Source organism: Lutra lutra, chromosome 13, assembly GCF_902655055.1.
Source record: "Lutra lutra chromosome 13, mLutLut1.2, whole genome shotgun sequence".
Taxonomy (NCBI): Eukaryota; Metazoa; Chordata; class Mammalia; order Carnivora; family Mustelidae; genus Lutra; species Lutra lutra.
The window spans coordinates 33,527,225-33,551,469 of NC_062290.1; the positions used below are offsets into that span (position 1 = coordinate 33,527,225).

General features: G+C 37.0%; 1 protein-coding gene across 9 annotated transcripts in view; it reads left to right on the forward strand.

Annotated features, from left to right (window-relative positions):
• The window catches only part of KDM4C (lysine demethylase 4C), a 470,115-nt gene that overhangs the window by 178,562 nt on the left and 267,308 nt on the right, over positions 1–24,245 (forward strand). The window contains exon 9 of one of the 9 annotated variants that reach the window (XM_047699143.1): positions 22,033–22,095. The exons of the other annotated variants lie outside the window; for them this stretch is intronic. Coding sequence (XP_047555099.1) covers positions 22,033–22,050 — 18 coding nt within the window. The 3' untranslated portion in view covers positions 22,051–22,095. Of the gene's footprint in view, positions 1–22,032; positions 22,096–24,245 lie in introns of those variants that run through there. 9 annotated transcript variants of the gene reach the window in all.

A 24,245-nucleotide genomic window follows, 5' to 3' on the forward strand; every position in this document is an offset into this window, starting at 1 on the left:
GGCCGTGGAAGGGTTTCTGATGGAATAATTATGATATAAATGTTACTGTATGATGTGGTTACCATAGAAAAATATGTGGATCAGATAAAAGAGATACAAACTTCAATAATTTGGGCTAACTCGCTTTCTTTGTCTAGGATAAGCTCAATTCCAGAACTCTCTTCACCTGATATAGTGAAATGATGGTTTATCATGGGCTCCTTCCCTGTTTGGAAAATTGCTGTTATAAAACATGTTTTTAAAGAAATTTTTACAGTAGATCATTGTAGTTTCCTTTCTCCCCAGCCCCCAGTTAACATGTGAATTATTTATTTTTTTATTGAGATTCAAATCTCTTTGGGATTCAAGATTTCTTCAATTACAATTCAAGTTCAAAGTCAGGTTTTGTTTTTGCTTTTGATTTTATGGTAGCTGAAATGATGTATTACCATTTCTTGAGAAATTTAAGGTTTATATTTTATAAAAAGGCATTGGGATGTGGAAAGGCACTGTTTTTTGTTTTGGTGGTTTTTTTTTATTTTTTTATTTTTTATGTGGAGCTGCAGTCAGCCTAGAGTACTGGGATTATCAGTCACTGAAGTGGAACTTTGCAGATGGATCCTTAATGGACCCTGAATTCCCCTTCAGTGGATTACAATGAAAACTTTCTATGAACAGCCATTGCGAATGATAAAATCTTGTGGTTAGAGCAACTGTATGGGCAGCATGTCTTCATTTTGCTCTTAAAAATGACCTTGTGACCAGCTGGTGTTAGTAAAAATAAAGTCTTTTTCTCTGATGGTGGTTCGTTGATAAGCCGGGTTTCTCCTTTGTGTGAGCAACTTATCCTCTGTGATGGCAAGTGGGTATTAGGTATTGGGTCTTACAAGAAAATACTTCTCAAAGTGATAGACTTCAACTGGGAGAGGCATCTGTGGTGGTAGTGGCAAAATAAAACTGATCTTGTCAGAATTTGATAGGTCCACTCATGCCTTTCAGCTTTAATTTTCTCATCACTTAATATCTGAATGTGTGTAAAATGTGTTGATATGAGAATTAAATGAGCAAATATAAGGGGGGGTTCACAAATGAAACAAGTATGAGGTGGTATTAGAGAAGGAGATGTAGAGAGAAAATCAGCAAAAGAAGGATCAAAATGAAAATGAAGGGAAGGGAAATATAAGGTGAAAGGTGGAATCTTATTCTCTAAGTGTGTGTTTTCATTTTTTGCTTTGGTTAGATTTTGTAGCTATAGTCAATTTTTGCATAATCAGAATTATTTCATGAGTGGCTCATAGCATATTGTTACAATATGAAACTGATTATCTGCCTCTCAATGAGAAGCCACAGGATCTTTCCAGTATTAACTTCTACCCTCCTTTATATCTCATTCTGCAATCTAGGGTGAATAAGGCCTGGTGCTAAGAACACATGCTGGGAAAAACAAATCAAATGCCTCCAAACATTGTTTATCTCAGATATAGACTAGGGAAATAGCTATTTAGAATTGTAAAGCAATTGGGATATGTTCAGTAGTTTTCAAATTATTAGACAGTGCTCTTAATGTTATGACTTACTGAGGAACTATATTATAGGGTTTTAGAATTTGTAGTTAGCATCACAAATGCTTTTTGAAGACTTTTTTTTTTTTTAAGATTTTATTTATTTGACAGACAGAGATCACCAGTAGGCAGAGAGGCAGGCAGAGAGAGAGAGGAGGAAGCAGGCTCCCTGCTAAGCAGAGAGCCGGATGTGGGGCTCGATCCCAGGACCCTGGGATCATGACCTGAGCCAAAGGCAGAGGCTTTAACCCACTGAGCTACCCAGGCGCCCCCATAAATGCTTTTTAGATGATCTGGTAATTCTCAGTTGTATTGTTGCCTCTTAATTGTTGCCCAATTTTATTTCATTTTATTTAATTTATTTATTTTAAAGATTGTATTTATTTGACAGACAGAGATCACAAGCAGGCAAAGAGGCAGGCAGAGAGAGGGGGCAGCAGGCTCCCTGCTGAGCAGAGAGCCCGATGCTGGACTTGATCCCAGGACCCTGGGATCAGACCTGAGCTGAAGGCAGAGGCTTTAACCCACTGAGCCACCCAGGCGCCCCTGCCCAATTTTATATTTATAAACATGCCAATATTATTGGTATGTGCAATTAAATATATGTGTCTTCATTTTCCTTAGTTGTTACTTATGCAATTGGTGGGAAATATATTGGGTAACTAGTTTCTCAGTAAGGTCAGTGTAGAATTTTTACCATTACCATTTGAGGAAAATACACTCTTCAGGCTTTATACTTAAGAACACACCTGACCATTTTTACCTAGGCTCTCAGGTAATGGTGACAGAGGAACTGATGGCAAATTCATTAATTAGAATATGAGATGTATCAGACTTACCCTCAAAGCAAGAACTTTCCCTTTGAGGTGGCCCTCCATCTTCTCTGTGGGATGGTCCTCTCAAGGCATTCTGATTGTTACTTTGTCTGACTACTCCACTAAAACTGCTTGAGTGATTGGCCTATACCTTACCCAAACTCAGGATTAACCTTTGTTCTCATCTTACTTGACTTTTCAGTAGCATGGGGCCACTCTTCCCATTTTGAAAAGCTACCTCATCTTGGCTACTACACCCTCAGACTCTTGGAAAGAGTCATCATACTTACTTCTCTATTTCCTCACCTCACACTGATGCTTTAACACACTCACACACTGGGCTTTAGCATAGCTTCCATCAAGGTCTTCTCTGGGCCAAAGCCATTAGTCAGTTCCCATCCTCATTTTATGTAACATCTCCATCCTTGAAACATGAGCTTCTTTAGTCTCCATATAACACCATACTCACCTGGTTTTCTTTCTCCTCTCTGGCTATTTCTCATCCTCCTTTATCAGGCCTCTGAGTATTAGAAGGTCACAGAGGTCTGCCCTTGGCCCTATTCTTTATCTTTAAGGTCTTTATTGATTTAGTTATTTGTCTTACATTTACTAGAAGGTAAGTCCCTTGTGAGCAGGCGCTTTCGTTTGTCTTGTTTGTGCTGTATGTCCTGTGCCCACAAAAATGCTGAGATAGTAGGTGCTGGCTGCTTGGCTTTACTTTTCATGACTCCTCTCACAGTGTGGACTTGGGTGTCGTAGTTTATTTCCCCAAGATTGTAGTCAGTATTTCTGTGATCATCTTGTGCATTACTTAAGTATCCTGGAATACCATTTATACTTCACTCACCCATGTGCTGTTTTTCCATTAAGGATACTACATCTTTGTAGCAGATAAAAGCTGGAGTCTTTTGCTGTGTTAATGGTGCCTCTTTCATTATACCCCATGATTAGTCACTTTACTTATTGCATTGTTCCTACCCATTTCTTTTTCAAACATTCACCTTTTAACCACCTTGGAGGTTGATGGTTACCCTTGGCTCTAGCCTCCCTCTTAAAATATGTCAGATTACTCTGAGAATACAAAACTCTGAAATTCCTTCATGAAAGGATTTTAAGCAAGGAAGCATAGCTGCCAGGATTCTTTAAGTCTCTGTTTCCTGAGACACACATGCAGGGCCCTCTACGGCTTGTCTGTAGCCTGTTTTCCAGGCTGTTGGCCCAGCACTGCCTATACCCTGTGCTTTAGCAGAAATGAATTACCTTATACCCCACACCTGTGCTTCTTCATCTCCCTGCTTTGCCTTGTGCTCTTACCTGAAATATGTTCTTTATCCAAACTCTACATACTTCAAGGCCATTTCAGCTGCTTCGTTTTTGTGAAGATTTATCTGCTTACCCTAAGCTTGAAGTAATCTCTGTCTACTATGAAATCCCTAGTTAACTTTACCTTAATTACAGTGCTTAGACTTTTCTTTCTTGTGTTTGCTTATGTCTAATATCCCTTGTAGGTCATTGAAGACAAATGCTTGGCCCTTGCCTTTTGTTCAATAAATATTGAAGGAATGAAAGAGACTTGAACTCATTTAAAGAAACTAAATGCCCTTTTACTATTTACTTACCTATCCTGGGTGTCAGATCTCTTTTAATTGTGTTTATTCTTCCATTTCCAAGTTAATAACAGCTAACATTTGAGTGTAATGCTTTACTTTTCACAAAGCAGCGTACATGTTATCCTGTTTGACACCCCCTCCACCCCTTTCAACAGTTCAGTAAGGAGATAGTGTATGTAAGCTATAAAATAGGATAGAAATTAAGGTGTAGAGGCTGTTCGTTTAGTTAAGTAGCTACTTTGGCTACTGTGCCCCAATCATTGGTCCAGGAACTTTGTCCTCTCTATTGAGTTGACTCTTTTTAGCAGCTCCATTTTATGGAGAAAGAAACTGAAACCCGTGAGTTACCTGTTTTGAAGTTAACCAGCTGGTATCTTAGTCAGATTTGCAAACCAAATTTGAGATAAGTAAGAAGGAAGGATATTTTGTGGGTGCCAGAAAATATGTAAGAAGTCCGTCTTTACTATTTTAAAGAAATTATAGAGATTTTTCTTTCAAATGTTTTCTTTAGTTTTTAAGGATTAACATCACTTGATTTCTACAACCCTCTGCCACTTCTTTCTTTAGTGGCTCATAAGGGTCTCATTTTTGAAATGTCATTAATTTTACTGGCTCCTGAAGAATGTTACCTACTCTTAATGAGTCTTGAGGGTCTTGGGGATATTAGTCTCATTTTAACTCTTCCTGGTATAATTGGATCAATGTGATGCTTTTGACTTAATTGGTTTCAGTTTGTCAGAGGAGAAAGACATTTTCCTTGGTGCTGTGCTAGAATATCTGTTTTCCGAGACTCCTCACAGAAGTACAATTATTCAGAGTCAGCAGTTCTTGGGATCTCCTATGGGTCAGATATAGCTACTGATGGGAAATACTCTAGGGCAGCCAGAGGTAAGGATTTTGGGATATGTGTATTGAATTTTCACATCCTGAGAATAACTTCTGCCCCATTCTGTCAGTATTTACAGAATTGTCTACATGAATTGTTTCTGTAAATTTCTCTGTAATCTTTTTATATAGACCCTTTCATTTTTTTATTGAGTACCTAATACAGAGAATAAAGAAAATAGAAAATAAAGCAGCTATTTATGTTGTGGCATTTACTTAAAAATATATTTTAAAGGGCTCTACACAGTGTAATTACTTGTATGTCTTAAGCAGCTAGTATCCCTTTGTTCTGAAAAGGTGATAAACCTGATCTAGTAGTTCTTCCACTTTCATGTACAGAAGAAATCTGGAATTCCTATAAAAAAATGTAGAAGCAGGCCTCTACTCCTCTGTAGCTGTATTTCATAGCAAGCATCTTAAGAGTATTCTGATCCCTGTAGTCCTCTGAATGCATATTGAGATGCACTACTGTAATCTTGTCTTTGCCTGTGACTACTGTCTTATGCCAGAATCCTTCAGGATAACACCGGCAATTACGGTTTCCTGACTCTGCAGATGTTTGGATTACTTTGTCTCCCCTCCCCCGCATCTCCCTACAAACCCTTTAGGCCTTGATCCCTGTAATGAGTGCAGCAGGCATCATTGGATACTTACTTTTTTCCATATAGGACATGCCCTACCCTCCTTCTTGCCACCTCCAGGCTGAAACTACCATCATCGCATATAGTAGGTTTATAGTTGCTTGAAACAGTATATATTGAACAAAATAATTTTCATGAGAAAAATACTGGTTAACAATTAGTGAAACACACAAATAGAGTTGTAAGATTTAAAGTTCAAGGTCATAGTAATTAGTGCTTTATTAAGAAATATACTTCATTAGTTAATAAAGATACTTCTATGTACCCAGTAAATGGCCCTCAAGTAAATATTTATGTTTAATAAGAATATCCTCCATATCAGTGAATACTATTCTTGAATATTAGCCTTCTTGGGGCTGTGGATGTCAGTAAGCACTGCTCATATCTTAATGTAAGTCTTATCTGGGAAAAATGTTTACTCTGGAGCTATATGTGAGAATTATATCAGCTTATAAGAAAATGGACTATTAACTCTCTAAAGGTACTAACAGTTACAAAGAAATCTTAAGTCATAATGTGACCAGGTCCCTGGCTTAACACTGCAGGCTAGACAGAGATGCATGAGGACAGAAAAAGTACCTGAGGTTTAGCAGGGAAATGAATTCCCATGTGTGTAGCCATCAATAAATCAGTCGTGCCCTGAAGAAGAGTAGGAGTAATATGAGAGAGACTCTGCCATGGTGTTTGGGGTTGGGTAAGAGGGATGGTTGGATGCCACTAGGAAAATACTTCATGAAGGATTCTGGATTCTTACAGGTATGTAGCTATTCAAGTGGTGGGGTCATGTTGTCCATCAGACAAAAGCTGCAGCCAGAGTACAGAGAGGGGAAAGTACATGATGGTTTCAGTGACCAAGTGGGCCATCCTGGTTCTCTTGTGCATAGACTTTGGGGAATAAGATTTGGGATCATATTATTATGGCATACAATACTGGCCCTAGCAATGCCCCATCCCTTGCTTTTTTAATCTCTTAGTCTAGGGCACTCAGGAAAAAGTTTGTTGAAAAAGTGTACATTTGGGGAGAGGAGGGGCTTGATGGTAGCAGAGTAGGAGGACTGCTCACCTCATTCTGCAAATACAACTAGATAACTATCAAATCACCCTAAATACGACAGAAGAAAACTCCACAACTAAAGGTAGAGGCAAGGACACATTAAGAAGGTAAGAAGTGTGGAGATGTGATTTGGAAGAGAAATGGATTGTGGCCATCAGGGTAGGGAGGGAGCAACAGTTACAGAGAAGGGTGAGAGACAGACTAGCACACAGGGCAGTGCATGGGGAAAACGAATCCCAGTAGTAATTGGATTAGAAGGTGAGGGAGGCTGAATTTTGTGAGTTCTGGCAACCAGTGAGGCTAAAGGTCTGGGCTTGGCTTGGGAAGAGCCTTGGAGGGCATTGGGGCTGCTCTTGGAAAGAAGTTAAGCAAACAACCCATGGACATACAGTGTGAAAATAGTGATCTGAAGAGCTCATGGGTCACACAGTAGGGAGGTTATTTGCTTATCTCAGAGTGTGTCCCAGAGAGGCATTGTTCATAGAGAGACCTCTCCAGGAGCAAAGGAATGAGCAAGTGCCATTTCCCTTCCTCACCCCTTAGCATAGACACACGGCTGTGAATGGAACCAACATAGCACTGACACTTGCTATCTTATACCAAGCATACCATACCGTACCCCACCCCACCCCCACTTTGGTGGTGCCTCCCTTCCCTGACAACTTGCCTCAGTCCCAGTGCAGCAGATCCCCTCCCCCAGAAGAACAGCCCAAATCCCCACCAAAACCCTGTCTCACAACCTGAGACATTTGTGGAGCATCAGTTTCAATGGAGATGGCGACAAGTCTCATTTCACAAGCAGACCAGAGCACACCTAGTTAAAACATGTCACATTCAGGCCAGGGACCAAACACTGCCCACAATAGGCAAACAGGCCTGAAGGATAAAGATACCAGGACAAAACAACAGAGCACACGTGGCACACATTGGAGACACTCCTAAGTCAGTGGGTTCAAACTTAAATGACCATCAACTTAGTATAGACTGCCAAATGCAGAAGAAGTTATTCTACAAACCTAATGGTAACCATATATCAAAAACCACTAATATGCAAAGAATAAAGAGAAAGAAATCAATATATATATATATATATATATTACTAAAGAAAATCAGCAAACCATGAAAGAGAGAAAGACAAGAAAAGATCAGAGAATATTGTCAGAAACAACCACAAAACAAGTAATAAAATGACAATAAATATGTGTCTATCAATAATTACTTTGAATGAAAATGGACTAAAGGCTCCAATCAAAAGACATAGTGTGACAGAGTAAATTAAAACAAAACCAAACAAGACACATCTATATGCTGCCTATAAGAGACTCATTTAAGACGAAAACACACCTGCAGATTGAAAGTGAGGGGGTGGAGGGGCACCTGGGTGACACAGTTGGTTAAGCATCTCTTGGTTTCAGCTTAGTTTGTGATGTCGAGCCTCTTGTCAGGCTCCATGTTCATCATGGAGTCTGCTTAGGATTCTCTCTCCCTCTACTCCCCTGCCAAGCTCATGCTTTCTTTCTCTATAAAATAAATAAATAAATCTTTTTAAAAAAGAAAGAAAGTGAGAGGATGGAGAAACATCTGTCATGCAAATGATGTCAAAGAAACCTGAGATAGCAATATTTATATCATACAAACTAGACTTTTAAAATGAAAACTGTAACAAGAGACAAAGAAGGGCACTATATCATAGTAAGGGGACAATCCAACAAGAAGATAAAACAATTATAAATACTTACACACCCAACATAGGAGCTCCCGAATACATAAAACAATTAATGACAAACACAAAGGAACTAATTGATAATAATACAATAATAGCAGGGGAGTTTAACACCTGACTTACATTAATGGACTAATCATCTAAATAGAAAATCAACAAAGAGACAACGGCTTTGAATGACACATTGGACCAGATGGACTTAACAGATATATTCAGAGCATCCCATCTTAAAACAGCAGAATACACATTCTTCTCAAGTTCACATGGAATAGTCTCCAGAGTAGATCACATACTAGGTCACAAAACACGCCTCAAAAATTCAAAAAAATTGAAATCCTACTATGCTTCTTTTCTTTTTTTTTTTTTTAAAGATTTTATTTATTTATTTGACAGACAGAGATCACAGGTAAGCAGAGGCAGGCAGAGAGAGAGAGGGGGAAGCAGGCTCCCCGCTGAGCAGAGAGCCTGATGTGGGGCTCAATCCTAGAACCCTGAGATCATGACCCAAGGCAAAGGCAGAGGCTTTAACCCACTGAGCCACCCAGGCACCCCTTATGCTTCTTTTCTGACCACAATGTTACAAAACTAGAAGTCAGTCACAAGAAAAAGTTCTGGAAAGACCATAGATGTATGGAGGTTGAATAACATGGTACTAAGCAGTGAATGTGTCAACCAAGAAATAAAAGAAGAAATAGAAAAGTACATGGAAACAGGTGAAAGTGAAACACAATGGTCCAAAACCTTTGGGATATAGCAAAAGCAGTTCTAAGAGAGAATTTTATAGCAATATAGGCCTTTCTCAAGAAGCAAGAAAAATGTCAAACAACCTATCCTTACACGACGTAAAGGACTTAGAAAAATAACAAAAAAACTAAAAGCAGCAGGAGGAGAGAAATAATAAAGATTAGAGTGGAAATAAATGATACAAAAACCAAAATTACACTAGAACAGATCAATGGAACCAGGAGCTGGCTCATTGAGAAAAAAATCAGTAAAACTGGTAAACCTCCAGCCAGACTTACCAAGAAAAAAAGAGAAAGGATCCAAATAAATAAAATTACAAATTAGAGAAGAGATAAAACAACCTACACCACAGAAATACAAATAATTATAAGAGAATTATAAGAGAGAATATTATGAAAAACTATATGCCAACAAATTAGACCAGCTAGAAGAAATATATAAATTCCTAGAAACATATAAACTACCAAAACTGAAACAGGAAGAAATAAAAAATTTGAAGAGACCAATAACCAGCAAAGAAATTGAATCAGTAATCCAAAAACTCCCAACAAACAAAAGTCAGGGTCAGATGGCTTTCCAGGGGAATTCTGCCAAACATTTAAAAAAGAGTTAATACCTATTCTACTCAAACTATTCCAAAAAATAGAAGAGGGAGGAAAACACCCAAATTCATTCTATGAGGCCAGCATTACCCTGATATCCAAATCAGATAAAGACACCAGAAAAAAAGAGAACTATAGGCCAGTGTCTCTGTTGAACATAGATACAAAATCCTCAACAAAATAGTAGTAAACAAGATCTAATAAATACATTTAAAAAATCATTCATCACAATCAAATGGGATTTATTCCTAGGTTGCAACAGTGGTTCAGTATTCACAGATCAATCAACATGATACATCACATCAATAAAGAAAGATAGGAACCATATGTTTATTTAAAGACACAGGAAAAGTATTTGACAAACATCCATTCATGATAAAACCCTCAATAAAGTAGATTTAGAAGGAACATACCTCCAAATAATAAAGGCCATCTATGAAAAACCCACAGCTAACATCATTCTCAGTGGGGAAAAATGGAGAACCTTTTCCCTAAGATCAGGAACAAGACAAGGATGTCCAGTCTCATCCCTTTTATTCAACATAGTACTGGAAGCCCTAGCCACAGCAATCACATGACGAAAAGAAAAGGCATCAAAATTGGCAAGGAAGAAATCAAACTTGCACTGTGGGCAGATGACATGATACTATATATCAAAAACCCTATAAACTTCACCAAAAAGTGCTAGAACTGATAGATGAATTCAGTAAGTCTCAGGACACAATCAGGATACAGAAGATCTGTTATATTTCTATACAGTTAATAATGAAGTAGCAGAAGGAAATTAAGAAAACAATCCCATTTAGAATTGTACCAAAAATAATAAGATAATTAGGAATAAACCTAAGCAGAGAGGTAAAAGATCTGTACTCTGAAAACTGTAATAAACACTGTTGAAAAGAAATTGATGATGACATAAAGAAATGGAGTGATATTCCATGCTTGTGGATTAGAAGAACAAAATATTGTTAAAATGTCTATAGTATCCAAAGCAATCATTTAATGCAATCCCTATCAAAATACCAAGAGCATTTTTCACAGAGCTGGAACAAATAATCCTAAAATGTGTATGGAACCACAAAAGACTGCAAAGAGCCAAAGCAGTCATGAAAAGACAAAGCAAAGCTGGAGGCAGCACAATTCTGGATTTCAAGTTATATTACAAAGCTGTGGTAATCAAAACAGTATGGTATTGGCACAAAAATTGACACAGATATAAATAGAATAGAATAGAAAACCCAGAAATCACAATTATATGGTCAAATAATGCTTGACAAAGCACGAAAGCATATCCAATGGGAAAAAGTCTCTTCAAGTAGTACTGGGGTGGGGGGATGCCTGGGTGGCTCAGTCGGTTGGGTGTCTGCCTTCAGCTCAGGTCAGATCCTAGGGTCTTGGAATCAAGCCCTGCATCGGGCTCCCTGCTCAAGAGAGTCTACTTTCTCCTCTCCCTCTGCAGCTCCCCCTGCCTGTGCTCTCTCTCCATCAAATAAATGAAATCTTTAAAAATAAAAAAAGTTTTAAAAACCCCAAAGAAACAAGTGGTATTGGGAAAATTGGACAGCAGCATACAAAAGAATAAAACTGGACCACTTTCTTATATCATATACAAAAATAAATACAAAATGGATTAGATACCTACATGTGAGAATTGAACCCATAAAAAACCAAGAAGAGAACGTAGGCAATAACTTTTTTGACATCAACTGTAACAACTTTTTTCTAGATATGTCTCCTGAGGCAAGCGAAACAAAAGTACAAATAAACTATTGGGATTACATCAAAATAAAAAGTTTTTGTACAGTGAGGAAACACTCAACCAAACTAAAAGGCAACCTGTAGAATGGGAGAAGATGTTTGCAAGTGACATATCCGATAAAGGGTTAGTATCCAAAATATGTAAAGAACTTCTAAAACGCAATACCCCAAAACCAACTAATCCAATTAAAAATGGGCAGAAGACATGAACAGACATTTCTCCAAAGAAGACATATAGACACATGAAAAGATGCTTATCTTCACTTACCATCAGGAAAATACAAATCAAAACTACAATGAGATACCACCTCACACCTGTCAGAATGGCTAAAATGAACAACACAGGAAAGAACAGATGTTGGCAAGGATGCAGAGAAAGGAGAACCCTCTTACATTGTTGGTGGGATTGCAAACTGGTGCAGCCACTGTGTAAAAGAGTGTGGAGGTTCCGCAAAAGATTAAAAATAGAACTAACCTATGAACTAGCAATTGCACTACTTGGTCTTTACCAAAAGAATACAAAAATATGGATTCAAAGTGATACATACATCAGTATGTTTATGGTAGGATTATTTACAATAGCCAAATTATGTTGAACATAACATTAAAAAGTAGCCAAATTGTGGAAGCAGCCTAGATGTCCATTGATAAACGGATAAAGAAGAGGTGATACACACACACACACACACACACACAGAGGAATATTGCTGCACTGTAACAAAGAATTTTTTTCAACAACATGGTAGATCCAGAGTATAGTATGCCCAGTGAAATATGGCAGAGAAAGACAAATACTATATGATTTAACTCACATGTAGATTTTAAGAAACAAAACAAGTGAGGGAAGTGGTGGGGGGGGGGAAGAGAGAGAGACAAACCAAGATACAGACTGTTAACTCTAGAGAACAAAGTGATGATTACCAGAGGGGAGGTGAGTGGGAGGATGGGGAAATAGCTGATGGGGATTAAGGAGTGCACTTGTGATGAGGACTAGGTGATGTAGGGAGTTATTGAATTAGTATATTATATACCTGAAACTGATTGAACACTGTATGTTTACTGAAATTATGAAAAATACTTAGAAAAAGTGGCACAAAGAGTCTATAGAGAGAGATACTACAATGTATACAGTCCTGTCAGTTGCTGTTCTCACTTTTCAGACCTCTCATTTAACCCTTACATCACTTATTTGAGGCAGAAGGAAAATGAGACAAAGAGGTGAAATGTGTTTCCATGGTTGATGCACACCCAAAGGAGCAGATCCAAACTGTGACCTGTTTGTGGCCATTTCTGCTAAATCATCCATTCTGAATCCTGAAATGATTTTGTCTCTAGAGGGCATTTAACAATGTCTAGGGACATTTTTGAATGTCACGAGTGCGGGAAATGTCATTGGCATCTAGTGAAATGAGGCCATGGGTGCTGCTAAGCATCATAAGATGCACAGACAGTACCCTACATCAAAGTATTATCTGTCCCCCCAAATGTCAATTGTGTGGTGATGGTATTAACTGTACTACCACACTTTGTAACCACCCTTCATCCAGACTTCTATTAATTTTTCCATTAGCTGAAGAGCTAATTTAAGGAAAATACAGTTTATTTTATTCTTGGGTTTTTTTCCTTATTGTACAGGATGTGTAGTTCATTTACCTACATCTTCAGTAGTAAAATTTCAAAGTATTTTAATTCCATAAGAAATGTGAATCTCATCTACTAATACTATATTTAAAAGGCATAGGATAGACTACCAGCATAAATTGAATCAGCTTTTCTAAAACACATTCTGGAATTCTTCTATGGGAACATTAGACATTAAGATGTTAACTTCAGAAAGCCTTTAGTAGATTCTGACAGGTAATTATGCGAGGAGGTTCTAAATCCCTTGGTTTCTTTAATTCTGCAGGTAGTGCCTTAGGGAAAGATAAATACCAGCAGTACCTATTTGAAGCAGATCCTAGTTATCTGCTGCATGCACTGCTGGGGGAGGAGTCTAGTAGATCAATGGTTGAAATGAAACAGATTTAAGAAAGGAGTGGCTTGGACCATATTCTTTTATATTATATAAGAATATATATATATCTTATATATTTTTCCTTATGGAAAAAAAGTGATTCTTATCAACAGTGTTTTTCCTCTTGAACCTGGTTCTACAAATAACTTTTGGCTAAAGTTCCAGGCAAAAATTTAAAAAGAATGCTATGTTAATAATAATTTTTAAACAGGGGAAATAAATTCGCTTTCAGTGAATTTGAACTTGATGGTAATTTGTTTAATATTTACTTATGTATAATTTTAATATACATGTAAGGCAATGTATAAATCTCAAGAGAAACATTTTAGTCAAGAACACAAAAGTTTGGCAGAAAGGTAAAGATGGAAGTGATGGCAAGGAATTTTGCATGTTTGTTTTTAGAATGAATGGTCCTTTGAATTAGAATTTTTCCAGATTTTCCCTATTGTAAAACTCAGTGTTAAAGCCAGATAGATAATTTTTTCTAAAATTTAATTTCAGTACTGGTATATATCCTCCTCTAATTTTTATAGAGAACTATAATTGAATATGACTTGATACTTTTCTAAAACTTAGTATTTTATGACCAAGTTGAGGCTAATTGTTAATATTCAGGATTTTTAAAAATAACATTTTAAATATTTGAAGTGTGCCTATATTCCTACTTGTCCAGTTTTTTGTAACTATGTTTTTTTATTCTGAAAATCATCCAGGACTTTTTTTTTTTTTTTTTTTAGAAAGTATGGTATAAAACAAAAGAGATTATAAAAGGGCCATTAAATATATTGCATTAATGTATCTCTCTCTCATTTGTGTTACTTCTTTTGTCACTGAACAGCATAACTTCTTGCAGATAATTACTTACTGGACAGAAATGTCTTGATTCCTGCCATAAGGAATCTATATTCCTGATTTAAAGCTTGAATTTCCGCATCAGTTGAGAGGACCATGTGGTTCTTGTCTCTTCTCTTATTGATTTGTTCTATCACATTGATTGATTTGCGAATGTTGAACCACCCTTGCATCCCAGGAATAAATCCCACCTGGTCATGGTAGATAATTTTTTAATGTACTGTTGGATCCTATTAGCTAGGATCTTATTGAGATTCTTGGCATCCGTATTCATCAGGGATATTGGTCTGAAGTTCTCCTTTTTGATGGGGTCTTTGCCTGGTTTGGGAATCAGGGTAATGCTGGCTTCATAAAAAGAGTCTGGAAGTTTTCCTTCTGTTTCTGTTTTTTGAAACAGCTTCAGGAGAATAGGTATGATTTCTTCTTTGAATGTTTGGTAGAATTCTCCAGGGAATTCATCAGATCCTGGGCTCTTGTTTTTTGGGAGGTTTTTGATCACTGCTTCAACCTCGTTACTAGATATTGGTCTATTCAGGTTGTCAATTTCTTCCTGTTTCAGTTTTGGAAGTTTATTTGTTTCCAGGAATGCATCTATTTCATCTAGGTTGCTTAATTTATTGGCATATAGCTATTGATAATAATTTCTGATAACTGTTTCTATTTTCTTGGTGTTAGTCGTGATCTCTCCCCTTTCATTCATAATTTTATTAATTTGGGTCTTCTCTCTCCTCTTTTGGATTAGTTTGGCCAGCAGTTTATCGATCTTATTGATTCTTTCAAAAAAACCAGCTTCTAGTTTCATTGATGTGTTCTACTGTATCTCTGGTTTCTATCTCATTGATCTCTGTTCTAATCTTGATTATTTCCTTTCTTGTTCGTGGGGTTGGCTTAATTTGTTGTTGATTCTCCGGTTCTTTAAAGTGTAAAGAGAGCTGATGTATTCTGGATTTCTCAATTTTTTTGAGTGAGGCTTGGATGGCTATGTATTCCCCCCTTAGGACCGCCTTTACTGTATCCCATAGATTTTGGACCAAAGTGTCTTCATTCTCATTGGTTTCCATGAATTGTTTAAGTTCTTCTTTGATTTCCTGGTTGATCCAAACATTCTTAAGCAGGGTGGTCTTTAGCTTCCAAGTGTTTGAATTCCTTCCATACTTTTTCTTGTGGTTGAGTTCCAGTTTCAAAGCTTTGTGGTCTGAGAAACGCAGGGAATCATTTCATTCTTTCGGTATTGGTTGAGTCCTGATTTGTGACCCAGTATGTGGTCTATTCTTGAGAAGGTTCCATGTGCACTTGAGAAGAATGAGTATTCTGTTATTTTAGGGTGGAAAGTTCTGTATATATCTATGAGGTCCATCTGGTCCAATGTGTCATTCAATGCTCTTGTTTCTTTATTGATTTTCTGCTTGGATGATCTGTCTGTTACTGAGAGTGGTGTGTTAAGATACCCTACTATTAGTGTATTCATATCACTATGGCTCTTTATCTTGATTAACAGTTGTCTTATGTAGTTGGCTGCTCCCATATTGGGGGCATAAATATTTACAATTGTTAGATCTTCTTGGTGGATAGATTCTTTAAGAATGATGTAGTGTCCTTCTTTATCTCTGACTACAGTCTTTAGTTTAAAATCTAATTTATCTGATATGAGAATCACTACTCCAGCTTTCTTTTGAGGCCCATTGGCATGAAAATTGCTTCTCCATCCCATCACTTTCAGTCTGGATATATCTTTAGGTTCAAAATGTGTCTCTTCTATACAATGGGTCCTGTCATTTTATCCAATCTGCAACCCTGTGCCATTTTATGGGAGCATTTGTCAAGATATGGCATCCGTTCCTGACAAACGCTTCAAAGTAGGGACACCTGGGTTGCTCAGCTGGTTAAGTGGCTGCCTTTGGCTCAGGTCATGATCCCAGCATCCAGGGATCAAGTCCCGCATTGGGTTCTGCAGGAAGCTTGCTTCTCCCCTTGCCTCTGCCTGCCACTCTGCCTGTCTGTGTGCTCTCGATCTCTCTCTCTCTCTCACAAATAAATTAAAAAAAAAAATCTTTAAAACACTTCAAAGTATAGGGATAGAGGGAACATTCCTCAACTTCATAAAATCTAACTATGAAAAACCCACAGCGAATATCATCCTCAATGGGGAAAAGCTGACAGCCTTCCCTTTGAGATCAGGAACAGGACAAGGACGCCCACCCTCGCCACTTTTGTTCAACATAGTCCTAGCAACAGCAATCAGACAACAAAAAGAAATAAAAGGTATTCAAATTGGCAGTGAAGAAGTCAAACTCTCTCTCTTTGCATATAACATGATACTTTACGTGGAAAACCCAAAAGACTCCACCCCTAATCTACTAGAACTCATATAGCAATTCAGTAGTGTGGCAGAATACAAAATCAATGTACAGAAATTAGTTGCTTTCTTATACGTTAACAATAAAAATATAGAAAGGGAAATTAGAGAATCGATTCCATTTACTATAGCACCAAGAACCATAACACACCTGGGAATAAACCTGACTAAAGAGGTAAAGGATCTGTACTCGAGGAACTACAGAACACTCATGAGAGAAATTGAAGAACACACAAAAAGATGGAAGACCATTCCATGCTCATGGATTGGAAGAATAAACATTGTTGAAATGTCTATACTGCCTAGAGTAATCTATACTTTCAATGCCATCCTGATCAAAATTCCACTGGCGTTTTTCCATGTGCTGGAACAAACAATCTTAAATTTGTATGGAACCAGAAGATACCCCGAATTGCTAAGGAAATGTTGAAAAAGACAAAACTGGGGGCATCATGTTACCTGATTTCAAGCTTTACTACAAAGCTGTGATCATCAAGACAGCATGGTACTGGCACAAAAACATACTCATAGACCAGTGGAACAGAGTAGAGAGCCCAGATATGGACCCTCAACTCTATGGTCAAATCATCTTCGACAAAGCAGGAAAAAATATACAGTGGAAAAAAGACTGTCTCTTCAATAAATGGTGCTGGGAAAATTGGACAGCTATGTGTAGAAGAATGAAACTCAGCCATTCTCTTATACCAAAAACATAGATAAACTCGAAATGGATAAAAGACCTCAATGTGAGGCAAGAATCCATCAGAACCCTAGAGGAGAACATAGGCAGTAACCTCTTTGATATCGGCCACAGCAACTTCTTTCAAGATATGTCTCCAAAGACAAAGGAAACAAAAGTGAAAATGAACTTTTGGGACTTCATCAAGATCAAAAGCTTCTGCACAGCAAAGGAAAGAGTCAATGAAACAAAGAGGCAACCCACGGAATGGGAGAAGATATTTGTAAATGATACTACAGACAAAAGGCTGATATCCAAGATCTCTAAAGAACTCCTCAAACTCAACACACAAAACAGATAATCATGTCAAAAAATGGGCAGAAGACATGAGCAGACACTTCTCCAAAGAAGACATACAAATGGCTAACAGGCACATGAAAAAGTGTTCATCATCATTAGCCATCAGGAAGAATCAAATCAAAACCACATTGAGATACCACCTGACACCAGTTAAAATGGCCAAAATTAACAAGACAGTAAACAACATGTATTAGAGAGGATGTGGAGAAAGGGGAACCCTCTTCCACTGTTGGTGGGAATACAAGTTGGTGCAGCCACTTTGGAAAACAGTGTGGATATTCCTCAAAAATATAAAAATAGAGCTTCCCTATGACCCTGCAATTGCACTACTGGATATTTACCCCAAAGATACAGACGTAGTGAAAAGAAGGGCCATCTGTACTGCAGTGTTCATAGCAGCAATGGCCACAGTCACCAAACTGTGGAAAGAACCAGGATGCCCTTCAATGGATGAATGGATAAAGAAGATATGGTCCATATATACACTGGAGTATTATGCCTCCATCAGAAAGGATGGTTACCCAACTTTTGTATCAACATAAATGGGACTGGAAGAGTCCCTGCTGTTCACTGCTGAGTGAAATAAGTCAAGCAGAGAGAGTCAGTTATCATATGGTTTCACTTACTTGTGGAATATAAGGAATAACATGGAGGACATTGTAAGATGGAGAAGAGAAGTGAGTTGGGGGAAATTGGAGGGGGAGACAAATCATGACAGACTGTGGACTCTGAGAAACCAACTGAGGGTTTTGGGGGGGGTGGGGGGTTGGGTGAGTCTGGTGGTGGGTATTATGGAGGGCACATATTACATGGAGCACTGGGTGTGGTGCATAAAAAATATATTTAGGAACACTGAAAAGAAATAAACTAAATGGAAAATGGAAAAAAAACATTGAATTTTATGAAAAGTGGATGAACAAAGAGTAAATAGTAATAATTTAAAAGTCTCAGCTTCTTGTTTAATAAAACCTATTGAAGTACATAGGCAGATAGGCATACTTATGTTTAAGATTTCACATATTTTATTTAGATTTTAAAAACTAAATTTATTTTGGCTTTGAAATGAAAACTGGATTAGATACAGAAGATAGCTCCAACACATGCATTTATTCAAATCCTAGAGAGAAAGGAAATAAACCAATAAACTAGCAACATAAGAAAAAGATACCTTGTGATTTCAGGCCATCCAGATATATGTTTTTGTGTTTTCTTTTAAAACATCACTCACTAAATTGGTGATTTTACTTAAGTTAGAAAGATTCCCTCTCAATTATGTAACTTTATATCTATTTTTAAGACTGTATATGCTATAAAAATGGAGATTTGTGGGTATGTGCTTGCATATGTACATATAAGCAGTAATACTTCACTTGATTTTGATTTGCTAAGTAAATCAGTGCATAGATACATTTATCCATAGGTAACAGGGCTTGAGAAAAAGACATTACCACTAGATATTTAATATTTTGACTTTTTATTTCATGATGTCACCATTTCTTTTGAGATGTTGAGATAATAACATCTTAAGTTAAACTAACATTTCCCAGCTGAAATTGCTCAGCCCATTCTGGTGCATTTTCTTGCGTTGTTCCTGGTGCAGTAGTTGACTGGTTTAGGTTGAACATCAAGCCTTCTGATGAATGAGAATGACCCTTGTCCAGACTATTTAGAGAATGGGAGGGTCTAATCTCTGGGAGCCAGTTCATAGAAATCTTTGTGGGGGAGTGGTATTTTGGAAGGTACAGAGTGTAGTGGTTATGAGCAAATGCTTGGGAGCAACTCCCATTTCTGCAAACTAATCACTGTGTGCCCTTATTCAGGTACTTACCTTTAGTTTCCTTTTCTGAGGTAATAATACCTGTTGTATAGAGTTTTTGTGGGAAGTACCTATGTAAGGATTTTAGCACAGTGTGCAGCAGATAGGAATGAAGAAATTTTGATTAAATGACTATTATTATTGACCTGATTTCAGGTACTGATTCTAGACCCAGATCTATACAGTTACTTAAAATATTTGGCCATTTTGCTATGTAGAGTCTATAGTGGTCATAGCTGCTTTTTTTTTTTTTTTTTAAGATTTTATTTATTTGACACAGAGAGAGAGAGCACACATACAAGTAAGGGGAGCAGCTGGCAGAGGGAGAAGGAGAAACATGTTCCCTCTATTATAGGACTCTGGAATCATGACCTGGGTCAGGGGCAGACACCCCACCGACTGAGCCATCCAGGCACCCTGATCATAGCTACTTTCATTGGAGAAATAGAAAAAGCTGAATACTGTAACTAATTTATTATTATAATCAATAGGAAAGAATAGAATGGAAAGTTTATTGATGTTCATTGTATTTATAAGACTTAAAGATCTCTTAACTACCTAGCTTTGGGGGGGTTTTAAAAAAGAAACTAAAAGTTTTCTAGGCTTTAAAAAGAAACATTCCAGGTTTTAAAAAAATCATCATCATCATCATCAGTTAAAGTTACTCCTGCAAAAGGAGTAACATCTGTAATTTTTTTTTTTTAAGATTTTATTTATTTATTTGACAGACACAGCAAGAGAGGTAACACAAGCAGGGGAAGTGGCAAAGGGAGAAGCAGGCTTCCTTCTGAGCAGGGAGCCTGATGGGGAGCTCGATCCCAGGACCCTGGGATCTTGACCTGAGCCGAAGGGAGACACTTAACAGACACCCAGGCGCCCCCATCTGTAATTTCTTCTTATTAAAAGGCTCTTGCTAGCCTCCTTGTTCAAAATACCTTTTAGGGAGATAATCTTTGTACCTCACACTGTAAACTTCATGTGCTTTTATGGTTTAACATTGATCAGAAAAATAGAATTTAAGTGGAAGACTGTAATCCTGATTTTGTGCTTCTAAATGTATTAAATGTTAAGATGTATTTGTTTGACTTAGAAATTATACATTAGCAATTGAAGATCAGTTTTTTTGTGTGTTTTATGTGTTTGTGTTTATTTTGAATCTCAATATGACAGTTCAAATTTAGGTGTTGTCATGGAGGAGGAGTACAAGACCCTGAGATTTTAATGGGAGGTGAGGAGGAAGGACTCCCTAAAAACAGCAAAAAGGATGGGATCAGGATGTTTTGTTTTCTAAGGAAGGTGCAAATGGCAATCTGTACATAGATTTTTATATTTCCCTTTAATGTGTGCGTGTGTGTGTGTGCGCGCACACGCGCTCACGCGCATGTGTGTTTAGTTGAGTTTCAGAGAAAGTTTGAAACTCTAAAAACAAAAAATACTAATCAGCTTTTAAAAATAAATGGCCTTTCATTGGTGGAAAGGTAAATAGTTGAATGGTGCCTAAGAAATTCTTTATATTTTACATAGCAATACACCCCTGAGGAGGGTATTTATTTACTTTACCAGGTTACTTAGTGAAGTCAGGTTTTGCTTTGGGGATAATGCCAAATACTTAGTCTTCTTATTTGTAACATAGTAGGTTTATTCTTGTGACTAAAAACAATCTTTGCTGTAGTACTGTGTATCATTTCTCGTAGCAGAACGAGCATTTCTTACCTGTTGTGCCTACATAGATGTCCCACACTGAAACTCCTCCCCACAGAATAGTGCATCATCTCCTAAGTCTTGGGAGCAGCTTCCTTCTCTTTTTTTCCTTCTCTGCCAAAGAATAAATGTTTCAAATTTATGTTAGTCTATTTCTTTCAACACGTTTACTAATTGCTAATATAATCTACATAGAACAGAATCTTGTGTGTGTGATCTCCTCCACCAAAGGTGTAGCCAGAGGTTTCCGTGTTTGCTTGAATGATGTATGTGTGTACGTATACATAATTTAATATACAGTTGACCCTTGAGCAACATGGGGGTTAGAGGTCCCGAGCAGTTGAAAGTCCACATACAATTTTTTGACTCCTCAAAAACTTGACTACTAATAGCCTAATGTTGAAGCATTACCAGTAACACCAAATAATACATACTTCATATGTTATATGTATTATAGTATTCTTATAATAAACTATAGAAAAGAAAATATTAAAATCATAAGAGAAAATACATTTATTGTACCACACTGTATTTACTGAAAAAAATCCACATATAAGTGGAATTGTCCAGTTCAGACCCATTGTTCAAGGTTCAAATGTATATTGATATATCAATATACTGAATATATATAATATTTATATATTTGGTATATATTTAATAAATATATTTATTTTATTTCTTTACTTCCATGCCATAACACCCATTTTCAGAGTTGTTTATGATTGTCTAGAGAATACTGTAGCTGGAAAAGAAAGGTTATGATTTTTTCTAAGTGAGTAAAACTCAGGTCTAAAAGTTTTTCAGGAGAACAAAATGAAACAGTAAGTCTTTTGTTCTCTTATAAAGGAAGTTAATATTTTCTTTGTTCCCTCTATCTAAAGGCTGGAAAGATAGCTTAACAATGTCAAAGAAAGAGAAAATTGAAACCAACCACACCAAGCTGTTTTTGGAAGGTACTTTAAATGAGAACAGGCTTCCAAAACTGCTGGTTTTTTAGTTGACTAAGCCATCTGTTCGGTGTTTCAGCAGGCACTGTCTTCAGTGTCCCTGATTTTTATAGCTTCCCCTTGGGAAACCAGAAAACTACAAATCATCACAGCACTGCAGAGCCTTTTGAAGAGCTGTGTGGCTTAGGAGTTTGTCAGTCTTCTATCATGTATTCGGAATGGTTTTACTTCTACAAAACTTGTGCTTTTTTTTTTTTTTTTAAGTGTTATTTATTTGAGAGACACACAGAGAGAGAAAACATGCAGGAGTGCAGGGCAGGGGGGACAGAGAGAATCTCAAGCCCACTCCAGGTTGAGGGAGGAGCCTGATGAGACCCTGAAATCATGACCTGGACTGAAATCAACAGTTGAATGTTTAACTGATTGAGCCACCGAGGTGCCCCACACAACTTGTGCTTTCATAAATTTTGAGAAGAAGGAGAGTCTGAGGAAAGAAGAAAGATAGTTAAACTTGTTTTTCTTATATAGACTTAAAAAAGTATTTTGTTTATTTATTTGACAGAGAGAGAGAGAGCACAAGCAGGGAGACTGGTAGGCAGAGGGGTAGGGAGAAGCAGACTCCCCACCGAGCAGGGAGCCCGATGCGGGACTCAATCCTAGCTCTCTGGGATCACCACCTGAGCTGAAGGCAGACACTTACCGAATGAGTCACCCAGATGCCCCTTATAGAAGCTTTTATTTTTCAGATATACCAATAATAAAATGGTGGCTATTTCATTGAAATTAACTTTTTCATGTTTCATTTAATTAGAATACATAAACCTGTTACTCAAAGTAAAATTGTGTTATATTTTTCAGTTCTGCCATTAGTTTCTTTCATTCTTATGTCAAATTCAATGATGTTAGTTTTATTATAAACATTCTTTAGAGGGTGTTGATGTTAAATTTATTTATACCTGATTACATTGAGTATAATTTCCTAGAAATAGAATAGATATTTTAAAGTTGATGCATAGACTTCAATGTGTGTTTAATAGATGAGTTTTCCTTGATGTTTTAAACACCAATTATATTTTTAAAGGTATATTTGAATATTATGTGATAGTCAAGTGACTCCCATCATCTCCTGACCATGCGCTCACACACTCTCTCTTTCTTTCTCTCTCTCTCTCTCTCTCTCTCTCTCTCACACACACACACACACACACACACACACACAGTAACTCTGAGGAAGAGATTTAGGTTTTATCCTATGGTTAGAAACTACATTTCTTGTTCCTGTCACCTAGAGATAACAGTTCTCAATCTGAATATCATTTGAGCTTCAAAATGTGAGCAGTTACTACCCATCATTGTCTCATCTATGGAGAACAAGATGAGTACAACTTTTTAAAAGCCTTTGTGGGAATCATGACAATTTTCAGTTCCACCCCAACAAAAATAGGACCCAAATGCTTGAGGATTAATACTAATGCAAATAAATACTTGATTATGAGAGACTTAAAATCATCCACATGGCAGAAATAGTCTTTAAATCATTTCACCTTTAAAATTTCATAATTATGTTGAAATAATGGGGGGAAAGTATAGCCAACATTTAAATACTTAAGTTTTCATTTCTTTTATATATTTCACCAGCATCTTGTTTAAATAAAATATTCATTTTTTCTAGGCACATAAATAAATATCCATACATCACTAAATTTATAACTACCACTTTTCTAGAAATTAATTACTTTATGATCATTTTAGTTTCTCTTTGGCTCTCTTCATTGCATGAGCTTTATATAATACTCTAACTTTTACTTGATTTTGAAACCTCAGAATATTTATCCTATTCAGACTGATACCCTCATTCATGCCTGAGAGGAGATCTCTACTCCTTTCCAAATTCAGTCATATATCCTCATTGCCCTTCCCCACTCCATTTTCTTGGTCTTCACCTGTGGGGCTTATTCTCTGTCTATAAGCACATCCAGACTCAGTCTCCAAATGGTCTTCAGCTCTGAAACCATTCCTGTACATGTTCATTAACAGTAGGTTTCTTTCCTCAGATGGCACATGTTATTTCCTCATAGAAATTAGACTATTGCTTTGTATATGTTTGCTGTTCAGTATATGATTTAAGATTTTAATCTCATAATAAA